General features: G+C 37.9%; 2 protein-coding genes across 3 annotated transcripts; one reads left to right on the top strand and one right to left on the bottom strand.

Moving 5' to 3' along the window:
* The first annotated feature begins 9693 nt into the window (after window positions 1–9693).
* On the top strand, window positions 9694–10101 carry LOC144707366 (nuclear transcription factor Y subunit B-3-like). The gene has a single exon (XM_078580472.1). The coding sequence runs from the start codon at window positions 9694–9696 to the stop codon at window positions 10099–10101; it is 408 nt and encodes a 135-aa protein (XP_078436598.1).
* Window positions 10102–11081: 980 nt separating this feature from the next.
* On the bottom strand, window positions 11082–13739 carry ASPGA1 (N-terminal nucleophile aminohydrolases (Ntn hydrolases) superfamily protein). 2 transcript variants are annotated; one of them, XM_078581237.1, is made up of 4 exons: window positions 13545–13739; window positions 12488–12721; window positions 12327–12413; window positions 11082–11739 (listed from the first exon to the last, which is right to left on the bottom strand). In XM_078581237.1, exons 1-4 carry the CDS (start codon window positions 13704–13706, stop codon window positions 11278–11280), a joined length of 945 nt encoding a protein of 314 aa, XP_078437363.1. In that variant the 5' UTR covers window positions 13707–13739; the 3' UTR covers window positions 11082–11277. The 2 variants fall into 2 exon arrangements, with proteins under 2 accessions (XP_078437363.1, XP_078437364.1); XM_078581238.1 differs by having other exon boundaries at window positions 12488–12660; window positions 13545–13684.
* Between the last annotated feature and the right edge of the window lie 1833 nt (window positions 13740–15572).

The raw sequence follows: 15572 nt of genomic DNA, 5'->3' as shown, positions 1-15572 counted from the left end.
TATTTACAATGTTTTTAATGCGTTTCCTTGCATTCTAGTTGATACTTTAAAAACTTAAAACATAATGAACAAAATAACTCTCATCTTACGTATTTGCTAACTTTATTTTTTTCATTGATAGACAATATATACCGCTATCCATGAATATTGTAATAGTTCGCTACCTACAGTTCATTTATTTTACAAATGTAAGACTGTTGTGTTTCTAATCTTAACAATATTTTATGTTGAATAGATAAACATTACACTTTGCCATTTGACTGGCAGTCATTTGACTCAACATCCAACAAGTAAAGCACATTAAAAATGTTTTTTTTCAGAAAAAAATGTAGTGGAATTTCCTGGTCGATTATTTGGATGTTTGATATTTTAACATATCTCTTAATTAAACTGTGACGATTGTGTAATTTTAAATGAAAAAGGCATCAAAGGTTTAGGAAATTAGATAAAATAAGGAAACTCTAAGACTATATACCGATCTACAAAGAAATGAGCTCCATGTTTTTCTAACAATTCATATTTATTTCTTTATCTATCTCCGTTTTATCCCTTTGTTACAATTAATCGGATGTAATCTCAATAAGTTTTGTAACTTAAAAATTCATGTAGAATCAAATCGGAAACAAGAAAACAGAGTAGTTAATGTTTCTCCCAGTATCTTTTACTTCAAACTATGTCTTAAACAACTCTAGAAAATGAATAACATAAATCATGAGATGGCTTTGCTTTCGATAGTGTATTAATGAAACAATTCATAAAATGATCTTACCTTCGATATCTTGTACTGATTCTAGATGTTCATCCGTAACAGAGAAATAATGATTTATTGTGGGCTGCATGATTCGATTTTTGTTTATGATCTGAAAGATAAAATACCATTCTGTACTATGATACTGATTATTTGTTTGAATATTTCTGAAACTATGGTGAATATTCATTTATTTTTGAGTAAAATTTGATTCTTTTATTGCAACACTTTTCAAAATGGACAAAGAAACACAATAAACATTCAAGTATTTGCACAAACTAGTAGTTAGTTCCTTTCACTAAGTATTTGATCTAAACATAAATTGTGTAGTCTTCTCAAAATCATGCAATTTCAGCTGTCAGTTCAATTCAGTTTGATATAAAAGTGTGTTTGAAATCTTATGTCACAGTGAACTTCGTATCCTCTAAATCGTAGGTTTGAGACCCAGGGTTTGTGTTGTTGAATTTACTATTAATGTCAGATATATTAAATAACATGAAGATATTAGGTAATGATTAGATAGAGTTCAACTAATACATGATTGTTTAACTTGATGGTATCTTGGATTGTTGAGGAAATGTAATCATATCTGACCAAGGATTGATCAGGGTCACTGCATTTTATAAAGTTTGACAAGTCCATTTAAGATTTTCTGCAATTAAGCTTAACTTTCAACATTCATCATCTCTAAAATAGGCATTGTAGGTCAATCCCCAATCATATATTCTTTACACGGTAATCGATTTTTCTGAAACAAATGAAGTATACTTTTGATGGAATTTCACTTGGCAATCAATTTTCATGAAAGAACATATAGGATCTAAGAATCAAAATTCACTCATTAGTAAGAACTTGGATCTCATTCAGGATTATTTTAATTTTCATTATCTGATGTGGTTTATGGGTATAATGGACCTACATAGGAAGAGACAAGGCCCCTCTATATAGATGCATTTTTGTCCCCTAACTAAATATTTGTTCCTAATAGCGTGTCTTCACAAATTGACTTTTTCAGCTATACAATGGCTGTATCAAAGAGTCACCAGGATTGTTAACTTGGTTGAAAGAGTGAGAGAGATAAAATCATGTAGTGGAGCCTATATAAAAGTTCAATAAACTCCATATTTCTCTTTCACCAATATTTGATTCATGTTGATTTTAATCTAAAAGTCCTTATATTTATTATTATGCCTTATAAATACTATCTTACCAGTTTGTGAAATAATATCAGTTGAATATCAAAGATAGAAATAAATATGAACAATCAAAATTTGAACTTTTTTTATTACCACAGGATTCTGGGGTAAGTTTCATTGAACACCCGTTATTCCAATAATACGGTGATATTGAGATTCAGAAGTTGGCCTATTGTAGAGACATCCATACATTTAAAATAAGGAAGAAGATAAACAAGAGTAGGATAAGGCTCATCCATTTATTGTGAAATAAAACGAGCTTATTTAGGAGAAATAACTGATATAAGATCTCTATGGTTTGGAAATGAAATCATTTATTATATGCTGTATAGGCAGGCAATCTTCCAATGATGAAATTAAGATGAAATATATAATGTGATTTGACCCTGGTTTATAGGGTTAGCGTTTCTTGATATTTTCCTTCATAATTTTCACAATTATACTAGTTTGGTTATAATTTCAGAAGTATAATTTTTCTATAATACAAAATCTCTTGAAGAGCTAAAGCGAATTGTCAGTCAATGTTACAATCAAAGTAGTTAATAAGATTCATCTCTCGACATTGTTCTCTTTATCGCTTAAACTAATCATTTTTAGCTGTCTAAAAATCTAATTATATTGTGTACAGATTACTTCAGATATCTCTTTGATGTGTTTATTTTAAAATAAATGAAAGTAAAAAATAAATTCAGATAAAAATCACGAATATCAGTTTCTAAGTTATCTCAATGACATTCACCAAAAACCAAAAATATTGAGAACAAAGAAAAAGAGAAAACAAAGGAGGATAGATATAAAATGGGATGTGCATCTGATTTTTTTCCTTGGTAATTATGTTAATAAATAAATGAACTTTCAATAACTAAAAAACCAAGAGAAAAATATGCACTTACATACTTATTAGATAATAATAGATATTAGTATGGAAAACATATTAATATTTTATATCTCTAGGGGGTTTTAAAATATTGCAAACGTTGGTTGGAAGAAGATGTTTCCAAGATCTTCATGGATGATTATTTTTAATAATAGGCAGATGAAATGGATAAACTATTTTTTTCACTCTAACCTGCAATGAATTTTATACCTGAAATATTTTGGTTCTTGATATCGGGTTCATCTTAGACATAACAAACATCTCCTTCCTTTAATGTGTCCTGTCAAAGATATCATTTGACATTTTGGTTAAATTATTGTTGATGGAAAAAGAATAAATATTTCTCATTTTCAATTTTCAAAACTTCTGGGTATCATTTCTGAGACAAGTTTTTACTGCTAGAAAAGTGAACTCCAATAATTGAGATCATTCTTTATGTTATTTGTGAGGAATCTGCAACTCTGTATGTATATATCAACCTTTTTATTGAGCCATTATTTCTACATTAGCTATCTTCAGCCAGAACACATAGCTTAAAACCAACCTGGAAACATCAACCATTTGAGCCACCTTAGTTTTTTTGCTGCACATGATACAATTATTCCCCAATCCTATTGATAATCAGAAATAGTAATCAAATTTTATTGAAATTTGATGCATTTATATTTATTAATGTTATTTGGAATGATCGTAAGTGTATGCTATTAGGACTCAAAATGATCTATTACATTATTGGAATGAGATCCTTAATTTTCTCAATTTTATGGTATTTAAACATAATTTTATAACATTAATTTCATTACAATATATTTTTATAACTCCTGAATATATTTATATTTACTTAATTTTCTAACAGTTTGTCGCATTTTCAGAATGAAACTCTGATTTTCTCATTTTTCTTGTCTTTTTTATTTAGTTTTTCAAAATAAATTTCTATTTAAATTTTCTGACTCAAAATTATTTTCATCATAATTTTAGGAATCAAATTCTAATTTTTTCTATGCTATGGTATTTTTATGTAATTTTCTACCACTAAATTTATAAAGAAGTAGTTATGCCATAAATTGTAATTTTGTAAGGATTTTTTTTGACTTTTGAGGTTTTCCTCAAATTTATGCCATGCTGGCAATCTACCGAGATTACAGAGATGGAAAATTGGAGGAGAGAGAAATTAAGATGGAACATATTTCTCCAACTTCAGATGAATATATTTAATGATCTAGAAATATTTTTGAGCTAAAATTTGGACGGTAGTTCTGTCTTTACCTCCTGTATCCATCCATGACATATTCATATTTTTCCTACGTTATTGGCATCAACTGTTGGGTTTGGTGCCTTGGTTCGTCCAAGGAAAATGCGTTTCCATGGATGCGAAAGCGTGTCGATAGATTTTCAATCGATCTTTAAAATAAAAAATTGAAAGTTCCTTTTGGGGAACTCGTTCCACCTTTGACTTTACCTCTCTGAGATCGTTCTCAAGCCGTTCACGTGTCCCCCCTCTAGAAGTATGCACACGATCACTCGATGCTTGGGTCTCCACGTCTTCTTCTTCAAAATCTAGAAGATCTCCTCACCATGAAGACACTCTTCCTTGGATGAGTGGAGAAGAGAGTGGAGAAAGGGTGAGAGGCTCTCAAATCAGGCTTGTATAGGTGCTAAAAATGAGGCATCTTTCCCTCTTTATATTTTACTTAATGTTTTCTCAAAAACCCTCCGAATTAAAATATATCCACCAATGCCCTTATGACCTTGTGCGTGTGACCCTCGAGGCCCATGTATCATTCTAAATAATAACTTTAATGGCCCAATAACATTTATTGACCAAACTTATTAATTAATTATATCAACATATATATTAATTAAATAAGGATTGATTCAACCCAATCGATAGGCTAAGTTTCCAGCCCGTGGGGTGCCAAGCTACACCTAGTGCTCTAGAAGATATCGAGTAGTGTTGAACTCTCTCATGGAACCTTCACCGTCATCGATTACCTTATATGAATAATCCATCATCTGCGCAAGACTCTCGAATAACTTAGGGTATGGTTTATCCTCAAACTCTAATCCGTCATTCGATTACTATTGCTGTATAACGGGGATCGTTGGAGAGCTCCTCCTATGATATCCTCACAACCCTGGCCATAGATTTTATGCATAGTCTTCCTCAAGTCAATCTCCTCTTATACCAAGGGCGGATGATCCCATCTTGACCACTCAATCATCTCCGTAAGCTTTTTACTATATCCGATCTATAACTTATTTGAATCCCATGATTAGAGGCTTGTAAGTCATAGTCAAAACATATTCGTCCACTCACGAGATGTCCTTGGTGTCTCAAGTCAGTGGATCACTTATACAACTGTGACTTTTTTAATTGGCAAAAAACACAGTGTCGGGTATGTCCAACCCTGCGGTTGTGCCCGTAGATTGATCCAGTCGTGCCTTGGACGTCACCCATAATGATTTTATATATAATGTGGATTGTTTATCAGTGCTTATAGGCGTGGAACAAGCATAAATGTCCCAATTACACTCGGATTCCACTCATCCACGTCCATGTGCAGGAAAGGAAAAGATACATAAGTGGTACCTGGCAAGTGCTCGGAGAAGGTCACTCGTGCTGGCGTCTCTCCGGATCCCCCCGCGGTGGTGGTGATACATGGAGTGTGGGGAGCATCCCGGCTGTTGAGGTTTTTGTGTTTTAATGTACATTAAATTAAAATAGTAATCATGACTTTATAAATTAATAAGTTCCTTGAAGTTAAAGGTTTTTAAAGGTTTTTGAATGCTTTAAAAAAATGTATTAAAATATTAAGAGCTATTAATATAATTGTTAAAGAAATTGTTAAAATCTTATGTATAATTAAAAATGCTTTTTAAATATTCTGAAAATGTTTTTAAATGTTTTTAAAATGTTTTAAAGAATATAAAGGACGTTTTAGGTTTTAAAGTGTCTTTAAAACATTGATTTATATTTTAAAATGTCAAAAAAAATAATAAAGAAATTAAAAGAATTTTTATTGAATGAGAAATGGTTTTTTAATCATTTTTTTGGATTTATTATGGGTTATAAAGGGCCCAATAAGGCCTAAATGGTGAGTCCATTAGTTTAGTATGACCCGACGGGCGGACTTAACCAGTTAAGTCCGCGGTCGGGTCCGCAGTAGAAAGTCTAAATAAAGAAAAAAAAAACGGGGCGGGCAGGATTCAAACCCGCGACCTCCACCCTGGCAACGTGGCGCTTGACCAGTGTGCCACGTGTGCACTTTAATATCGAAATAAAATTTCTATATTTAACTCATTTCAGACCCGATAAATCGAACTAGGAAATTCAATTTATTCCAAAGGTCGGGTCCGACGGTTGACTTTCCAAAATTCATTTGTCAATTCTAAAAAATCATATTTTTTCCGACTTTTGGAATACCTATATTAAACCTAACTACTTTAATTAGCACTAATTACTATAATTAATTTTTTAATTAAGGAAACTTTCTATAAAACTTTGAAAGATCATAAAAAATTAATTACAGCTCCTTTTGAGCTCGAATTTTTTTTAAAATTCTCAGAAAATTACAATCTACCCCTCTAGCCCTATAAATACCCCTTCAGAGCAAGGGTTGAGGCATCCGCTTTGAAAACCATCTCTCTTGAGCTCTTCTTTGAAGAAGAAAGTGCTCCCTCTTGTGAAGTTCTTCCCTGCAATCAGTGTGCTTGTGCTTCTCGACTCTCAAGGGAAGTTTTTCATTTTCATCATTCATTCATTTACTGAATAGGGTGATAGTTTCCTTCACAATCATTGAGTTAGTGGTGATTTTTATGAGATTTTGTGAAGGATAGTGAAGGGATTGATATTATTTTTGAAAGTGATTAAGAGGATTTGATTTGTTGATATTGAAAGTACTTATGAGACAGGTTTTCAGAATTGATCTTGATATCACATTTGAATCTTAGTGTGTTTGATCATTCATACATCATTGAGAGCGATGATTGACCTTTGATCAATCACGGGGAGCGGTATATCGTTTCTTCCACTAATCTGAACAGGTGTTGAAGATCAAGAAGGCAGGGACGTGACGTTGGTGGCACCAAGGACGTGACGGTGACGAGGGAAGTGGACGTACGAGGAAGAGCTCGTGACGGTCTACCCGAAGGCGATTCGGGGTTGAAGCTAGTGCACCCAAGGACGTGACGTACCATCGGAAGACTCCTCTGCAGAGGCAACTCGGTGAGTTGGGTTAAGGTGCCTTACAAGGGAGGATCCTTAGTAAGGTTATCCTGAGTCCTAATTTGGACTCGAAGGGGGGGGGCTTGGAGTGACTCGATCACTAGCGGATCGAGGAACCAAGTAAATCTTGTGTTCGAGAGAAAGAAGGTGAGCGACAATCCAAGGAATCTTAAAATTAATTTAGGCAAATTAAAAGCAGATAAGCTAATTCACCCCCCCTCTTAGCTTCCAACACCCGTCGTCGACCAATGAGGTGCGTGGCGGGGATATCGGTCGGTCGAGAGAGTGAGGACGCCAATCGCGAGGGCCGCTCTCGGGGAGATGTTTTGCCAAAAGGAGAATGGGGATTCGGCGTAGTAGAGGTGATGCATGGAGTGTAGTCCAACCCAGCGGCCGCATATGCCAGCGTTTAGGTGCATGGCAAATTGGACGATCATGTGAGAGAGTGAGATGAATCAACCTGATTAACATTTAGGTATAATCCCATTCTGGGATTCGTACGGATCAATTCAGTGAGTTCTTTCTCCAAAGAGCACCCACTATCTGTCCTTAGTGTTTCCACACTAATAGCCACAAGATCAGCTAAACTTATCGTATAAGTAGGATCAGCTAGTGCTATTCTATTTGAATAATTTGATGTCTGTCTCGATTATCCATTGAATAGGAATAATTAGAATACATGTTTAAAGACTAGTGATTGTTGTATTATGATCTCATCATAATTCACTACATCATTGCACATATTCATGGACTTCATTATAAACATCACACGGAATAATAATGAACACAAATATTGTATTCAATGAACTTATATAAACACGATAGTGTGATTGGCTTGACATCCACATAATATCCGTCATCGACTGCTTATGTTTTTTTTTCTGCCATGCACAACACCTCAAAATCCACCATTCATCGGCGCATATGTGCATCCATTTATGCTGCCACAGACAACATTAAACACAATATCACTTGCCCCAGTTTGCCAATTGTCTAGGCATACCCGCAGCCATCTCTGGTCAATCAGTGACAGAAAAACTCATCTACTCTCCATTCACCACACTGCTATCAGTTGTCACCTGGAGCTGCCAAAGTGACAACTAAGGTATTCATCTAGAATTAATTAATATTTTCCACTAAAATTTAATAAATTTCCTGATGTTTTTCTAAAAAAAATGGAAAATTTAAGTACTTTTTCTTCATTCGCTGTGACTTCTTATGTTCAAAATAACATAACATTCTTATGATGAATCTGAATCAAATTCTTACTTCCTAGAATTATGTTGAATTAATTTTAACTAGTTTACTTTGATTACATTAGACTTAATCCCTATAATAATTATAAAAAATATGAAAAATAATGTAAAGCTTAAATTCACTTATGCAATACTTGCTCCTTAAGGGTTATGTCCATATATAGTCTTATAGGGGAATTTATATATATTGTGAAAAGAGTGAAATGATATAATTAACCCAAATTCATGGTTCATCACCTATTTATCTAATGCATTTTTTTACTCAACCAATATATGGTGTGTACCCTCATTACAACAATTCTTCAAATTACATCTGCCTCTGATTGCCTGCTACAACCTTGGCAAACTTTATATCCTTTTTATAGATAACATCCTTGAACTATTTGTCATTCTTTAGATATTTTCTAAATCACTTTAGTCCGTAATGTATGATCGCCAATCGATTAGTCTTCTTGAAACTATATTTATATCCATCTTTGAAAGATGTTATGACATATTACTGCAACTACTTAAAAATAGAGGTCGATCACTACTGCATTTAAAAGCTCTTGTGAATGTGGGCACTGAAGCAGCCATCAATCTTAAACATACACCTTTGTTCAAAAATATACCATCTTCTCATATATATATATATATGTTTGTGTGTGTGTGTGTGTGTGTGTTCTTGAAGTAGCCATCAATCTTAAACAAACCCCTTTCTTCAATAATATACCATCTTCTCTTCTCTCTCTTTTTCATTGAATCAGCCATCGATCTTAAACCAATCCCTTGGATTATATACCATATTCTCTTCTCTCTCTCTCTCTCTCTCTCTCTCTTCCTTTAAGCAGCCATCAATCTTAAACCAATCCCTCTCTTCAATAATATACCATCTTTTCTTCTCTCTCTCTCTCAACAGCCATCAATCCTAAACCAACCCTTTTCTTCAATTATATACCATCTCTCCTCTCTTCCCTTACTCTCTCTCTCTTCCTTGAAACAGCCATCAATCTTAAACCAACACCTTTCTTCAATAATATACCATCTTTTCTTCTTCTTCTTCTCTCTCTCTCTCTCTCTCTCTCTCTCTCTCTTTATCCAGCCATCAATCTTAAACCAATCCCTCTCTTCTATAATATACCATCTTTTCTTCTCTCTCTCTTTTCTCTCTCTTCCTTAAAGCAGCCTTATTCTTATCTCATTTGTTCTGTTATCCACTTGTCTCACTGTCTCTCTCTCTCTCTCTCTCTCTCTCTCTCTCTCTCTCTCTCTCTCTCTCTCTCTCTCTCTTCTTGAAACAGCCATCAGTCTTAAACCAACCAATCCCTTGAATAATATCCCGTCTCTTCTTCTCTTACCACCCCCCGTACCTCTCTCTCTCTCTTTCTTGAAAAGCTTTGCCCAAGACTTTGATGGCGGACGACGGGGACGACTTCCTCCCCTTAGAATTTGTAACGAAGCACATGGAAGAAGCTCTGCCGGAGGCCGCCAAGCTCTCCATCTCCGCCGTGGAAACCGTCCGCTCCTGCGCGTCCATCTTCATCGCCTTTCTCACCGGCCAAGCCTCCCACAACGGCGATTCGATCGACGCCGACGACGTTATATCTTCCATGGGCGACTTGGGCTTTGACGACTACGTCGAGCCTCTCTCTATCTACTTGGAGAGGTTTCGGAGGACGAACGTGTATAGGAAGCTCGTTGGGTCTCGTCGCGCTGTGAAGATAGAGAACGGTGGTGTGGGGGGGAAGAGAGAGGAGAGAGAACGGGGTGGGGGAGAGGATGATGGGGAGATGGTTGGAGGAGAAGGTGGGGAAGGATGAGATTTGAAAGTCAAGAAGTTGAATTGGCCGGTTTCTTTTGTCTGCTTCTCCTTCTCTCTCTGTCTTTGCTGGTCTTTCTCTCTCTGTTTGCCTTTCTCTCTCTGTATCTGGGTGTCTCTTTCTCTCTGTCTCTCTGCTCGTCTTTCTCTCTCTGTGTCTGTCTCTTTCTCTCTCTCTGTCTCTCGTTCTCTCTGTCTCTCTGCTTGTTTTTCTCTCTTTCATCTCTGTCTCTCTCTGGGTTCTCTCTCTCCCTCTATCTCTCCCTGTCTTTCTCTCACTTTCTCTCTAGGTCTTTTTCTCCCTCTCTCTCTCTCTGTGTCTTTCTCTCACTCTCTTTTGGTCTTTTTTATCACTCTGTCTCTCTTTCTCTCTCTATCTCTTTGGGTCTCTCTTTCTCTATCTCTCTCTTCTTCTCTCTCGCTCTCTGTCTCTTTCTCTCTCTGTGTCTCGTTCTCTCTCTCTCTCACTCTCTGTCTCTCTCTGTCTCTCTCTATTATTTTCTCTTTGGGGGAGGTTCATTCTTTGTTGCTCTTAAAAGAGATGGGCTATTTGAAGGAAGCAACCCATAAAGGGCATTGACCACAATACCCCAACCAAGGGGGAATGACAGAAAACACAAGACAGAGAGTATAATAGTAGGCTGCACACACGCACATACATACATACATACATACATACATATATGTATGGAGAATACATGCTGTGACAAGGCACGGAAGGCACATAAATCTTCCACCTGTCGATTAGACGAAAACCTCAACCTATACCTGAGTCTTGGCTCGGTCAAAGATTGGTTTCAGTTTGGTAAAACCTATAATTTTTATCACTAGTATTGGACAAAACAAATTGAAAGTTGAAAAATAAAAGTCAAAAGTGAGGCCAACAGGTCAAACAATCAACTTTACTAGGTAAAGATACCAATTTTATCATGAGTCGACTAAAAAATAAAAAAAATTGGCGAAACCCATTTACATAAACTCTTCGTGACTAAAAAAGTATTATTCTAGAGTTGTTTGCAATTCATACCGAAATTATTACCTAACTTTCGGTGCCTGTAAAACATGAGCAGACAGCATCAACTCAGTTTTATAAAGTTCAGTAAAAAATGGCGAACCCGAATCTCGCTTAATCTCCAAGATTTTTTCTCACCCTTTTTACTGAGACCCTTTAATTCAATCAGGCCCAAATACTGACTACAGAATGGCCACCTTCAGTGGCACATGCCCTGAACATGCCAGAGGTGTTGAATGGCATCACCATAGATCCATCAGCTGATACAGCAATAAGGCCAACAGTGCTCTTTGGTGCCTTCTGGATAACAAAGTTGGCAGCATCCTCAAGAGATAACCCCTGAAACTCCATTAGAGCAGCAACATCTCTAGCAACAGTTCCTCTGATGATAGCTTCGCCCTTGCCGGTGGCGGAGACAGCGCATAGGCTATTGGCATAGGTCCCTGCGCCGATGATCGGCGTGTCCCCGATGCGACCAGCCATCTTGTTCACCAGTCCGCCTGTTGATGTGGCGGCCGCCAGGGAACCGAGACCATCGGTCACCACACAGCCGACTGTGCCGCCATCGCTCTCCCCCAGAAGTTTATTTTCTCCTCTAATGGCGGTTACTGGTTCTGTGTAATCAACCTGGGAAGGGGAAGAAGAAGAAGAAGAAGAAGAAGAAGAAGAAGAAGATTTTCAGATCAAGAGGGAAGCAAAAAAAAGAATAATGCAGGCTGAATAAATGAGAAAATAATAGAGATTTTGAAATTAAAGGTTGAGAGAGATGGAGAGGAAGGATAAAAGAAATATAAAAATCTTGGACGACTTAATCGTCTAGTGGGGACAATGATGCATCATCCCCCTCTGTGGTCAGAATGATGAGGACCAAATTGCCATCATCATTATCATCCCAGCCAGAGATGAATGGGAACGAGCTGATCATTATCATTTCATGCGAAAGAATAAAAGAATAAAAATAGGGAAAGTGACGAGAGGACGATAACAACATCGGTCAACAATCCCCAGTCGGCGGATGAAAGAAATAGGATTCACCATCAGCATTGTCATTTCGACGAAGAATGAAGGACAAGGATGATGATGAGATGTCATCGTCCTCTTGTTCTCATTACCGTCCGCCTTCAGGGAGGGCTACAAATAGTTTTTGGGAACTACAAGAAAGCCAAATTTTGAAAATGCCGCAAGTAGGGATTGAGAGGATTGCATCAGAAGACCTGCACTCTTTTGGCTTCTTTGGCTTGTTTCAATCGCTCCACATTTTCTGGTGTGATGAAATGGCTCGGATCGGCTACTTCCAGACCCTAAAAAAATCAACAAGATGAATCAAATAAGTCTGAAAATGAGGTTTAAAACATTAGAGCTGGAAATTGACTACCTGCTCTCTGGCAAAGGCCTCTGCAGCAGAAAACCCCAGATAAATATGCGGGGTTTTCTGCATCACAACTCTAGCAAGAGATATGGGATTGATCACGGAGATAAGCCCAGAGACTGCGCCGCAGGCCATGGTTTTTCCATCCATGATGGCAGCCTCCATCTCCACAGTTCCATCTGCGGTAAGAACAGATCCCCTGCCAGCATTAAAATCTGGCCAGTTTTCCAGCTCTCGGACCTTGAACCAAGTAAAGAACTCAACAAGATTATCCACAGGATTTGGGAAATTAGATGACATGAAAGAGAAATTTGACAGCCAAGCATTAGTTTCTCTCTTAGTTTGTAAATCCAGGACATCGAAGAGAAATTCTACACCCAAGCATAAATTTCTCTCGTAGTACGCGAAAGTTTTTCTCTCAGTTTGCATATTAATGACATCAATAGAGAAAATTTCCTTTCGTATGAGTTGTTTCTTAGTTAGTAAATCGACGACATGGAATTTTTTAGACCCAATTAAAAATACTACACCCAAGCATATGTTTATCTCACATTCAGTGAATCGACGACATGGGACTGAAATCTGAAACCCAATAAAAAAATTTCATCGTAGAAAGTACATCAACAAGAGGGAGCAGAAATTTTAGGCCCAAGTATAAGTTCTTTCCTAGTAAATCGACGACAATGGAAGAAAAATTTAGATCCAACCATAAATTACTCTTTCATTTAGGAAATTGACGATACGGACTATAAATTCTAGACCCAAGCATAAGTTTTCCTCTTAGTTAGTAAACAGCGACGTGGAATAGAAATTTTAGACCTGAGCACAAGTTTCTCCCTCAATCAGCACATCAACAACACTGACTTCAAATCTCAGAATAAGTAAGAACAGTGATCTATCCAGAAATGCGCAGTTTACTTAAACTTCAAAAAGGGCCTACTCAATCATCAAGATCCAGATTTTCAAATCGAAACCATCCGGCGAGTATCAAATCGAAGAGATAAAATGGCAGAATTTCACATGAATCCCAGAAAACCAAGTGGGTAAGCAAAGTTGCAGTTACCACGCGCTCTGCGACGTCGATCGGAGGGAGACCGGCGTTAATGGCGGCGATTCCGACATCGAGGGAATGGCGAAGGCCGGATTCCCGGGGGAGCCTCCGATCGAGAGGAAGATCGACAGGAATGTCGCCGGCGCCGCCATGGAGAGCGATCGCCCAACCCATCTGCCCTCTACAACTTCAATTGAGAGCTCCATTACATAGTTTTTTTCACCAACTCTTGGGTTTAGTCTGAGATTTCTTATTATTTGTTCTTATTATGATGTAATTAGCATAGTCTGAAAATTTCTGACAATTTGTTCTTGTAATGATGGAACTATCATTGTTGTGGTGTTTGCAATGTATGGAAGATCTTGAATTTTACCTTGGGATGATTGTGGTAGTCATATTAGATGATTGGTGTATTCTCATCAAAATTGACATAGTTGTGGTGTTGGCAATTCTTGGAAGATCTTAAATTTGACTTTATGATGATTGTAATATTCAAATTAGATGATTGTCGTATTATTATGATGTCATTAGCATAGTTGTGGTATGCGCAGTTTATAAAAAATATGGAATTTGATTTTAAGATGATTGTAGAATTCAAATTAGATGATTGTTGCATTATTATGATGTTATTAGCATAGCTTTGGTGTGTGTAGTTTATGAAAGATCTTAATTATAACTTCAAGATGATTCTAGTATTAAAATTAAATGATTGTTGTATTATTATGATGTAATTAGCATAGCTGTGAAAGAAACTGAAGAGAAGATCGAGAGACGTAGAGGACTTGAAGCAGATGAAAGAGAGAATGTATGATCATTAAAGGATAGAAGAGAAAGAAGAGGGACGAGAAGAGAATCCCATAACTAACAGTGAGGTCGAGTGTCCAATTTATAGAGAATAGAAGTAGAGGAGAGTTAATGCGGGAGAATTAATGATGGCATGGCGCACATCATCGTGAATACATTTATCGAGGCGTAGTCATGATGATGTGTGTTTTGTGTCTTGCAACCTGCCATGTCTTCTGCAAGGATAACATATATTAATAGCGCTTGGAGTCTTTTGCAGAGCTGCCGCAAGTACAGACGTCGGCGTTCAAACATTCCAACGTACTGTCTTGCTTACGACCCCCGTCAGGATAGTCTCTCGAGGCAGATAGTCTTTGATGCCGGACGTCGTCGCGACGTCGTCCGACCGTCACCGAGGGTAAGGGCTCGGTATCGAATCAAGTAACTAATCGGACTACGTCGATAAACGTCGTCCGATGAATGCGGGTGGACAGATAATAATGACGAGATAAATGAATGAAAGCCTAATATTGTACGTGCGTGCGCCGACGAGCAATGAATTGCCACTCCAGAGAAATGACGGGTCGCCTGAGTGAAGCCCGACGGGCCTCCTGAACCTCGCCCGAGGGGGTCAAGGGCGAGTACGTCACCGAACGGGAAATTCCCGCTGAGATGCTCACACACGACGGGTGTTCCCGACTCGTGCCGGACGGGTAAAGACTCTCGTGAGATATCGTCGTCGTCTCAACCTGTCGCACACTCACCTACCTAACCCGAGCGCGGAGGAGGCAATACGAAAGTATACTGAAGAAGGTAAGAGACGAGAGAGAGCAGAGCAAGAGGGTACCTTCGTCGCGCTGGCGACTTTTTTTGTACCGTCAGATTCCGGAGGGTGATGGAGAAGCACGAGTGGCCGCGGTGTAGGTATCCTTGCGGTTCGATAGTGGGCACTGATCGTCGTCCCGAGGTTGTGATTGGCCGCGGCTTAGGCTAGCCGATTTGGGCTGCGGATAGTCCGATAGTCACAGCAACCAACCCAGCAATTCGCGCCAGCCGGTAGGAATCCGCCAATGGCAATCGGGCCCGGGAGTGAGAGAGTGGATCAGTTTGCGGACGCAGGAAGAGAATCTGGGGAGTGGACGGCGCAGATGACGTGAAGCGTGAGAAATGGCGGGCGAGAGGGATGGCAACAGAACGGAGGAACGCAGGGAGAGAGAGAACGGTGGTAGCAATCCGGAAGGATGCGGGGGTCGAGAA

The sequence above is a fragment of the Wolffia australiana genome, chromosome 9 (genome assembly GCF_029677425.1).
Source record: "Wolffia australiana isolate 7733 chromosome 9, ASM2967742v1".
NCBI lineage: Eukaryota > Viridiplantae > Streptophyta > Magnoliopsida > Alismatales > Araceae > Wolffia > Wolffia australiana.
The sequence above is the reverse complement of the archived record's forward strand: the minus strand, read 5'-3'. Positions and strand labels throughout refer to the sequence as shown.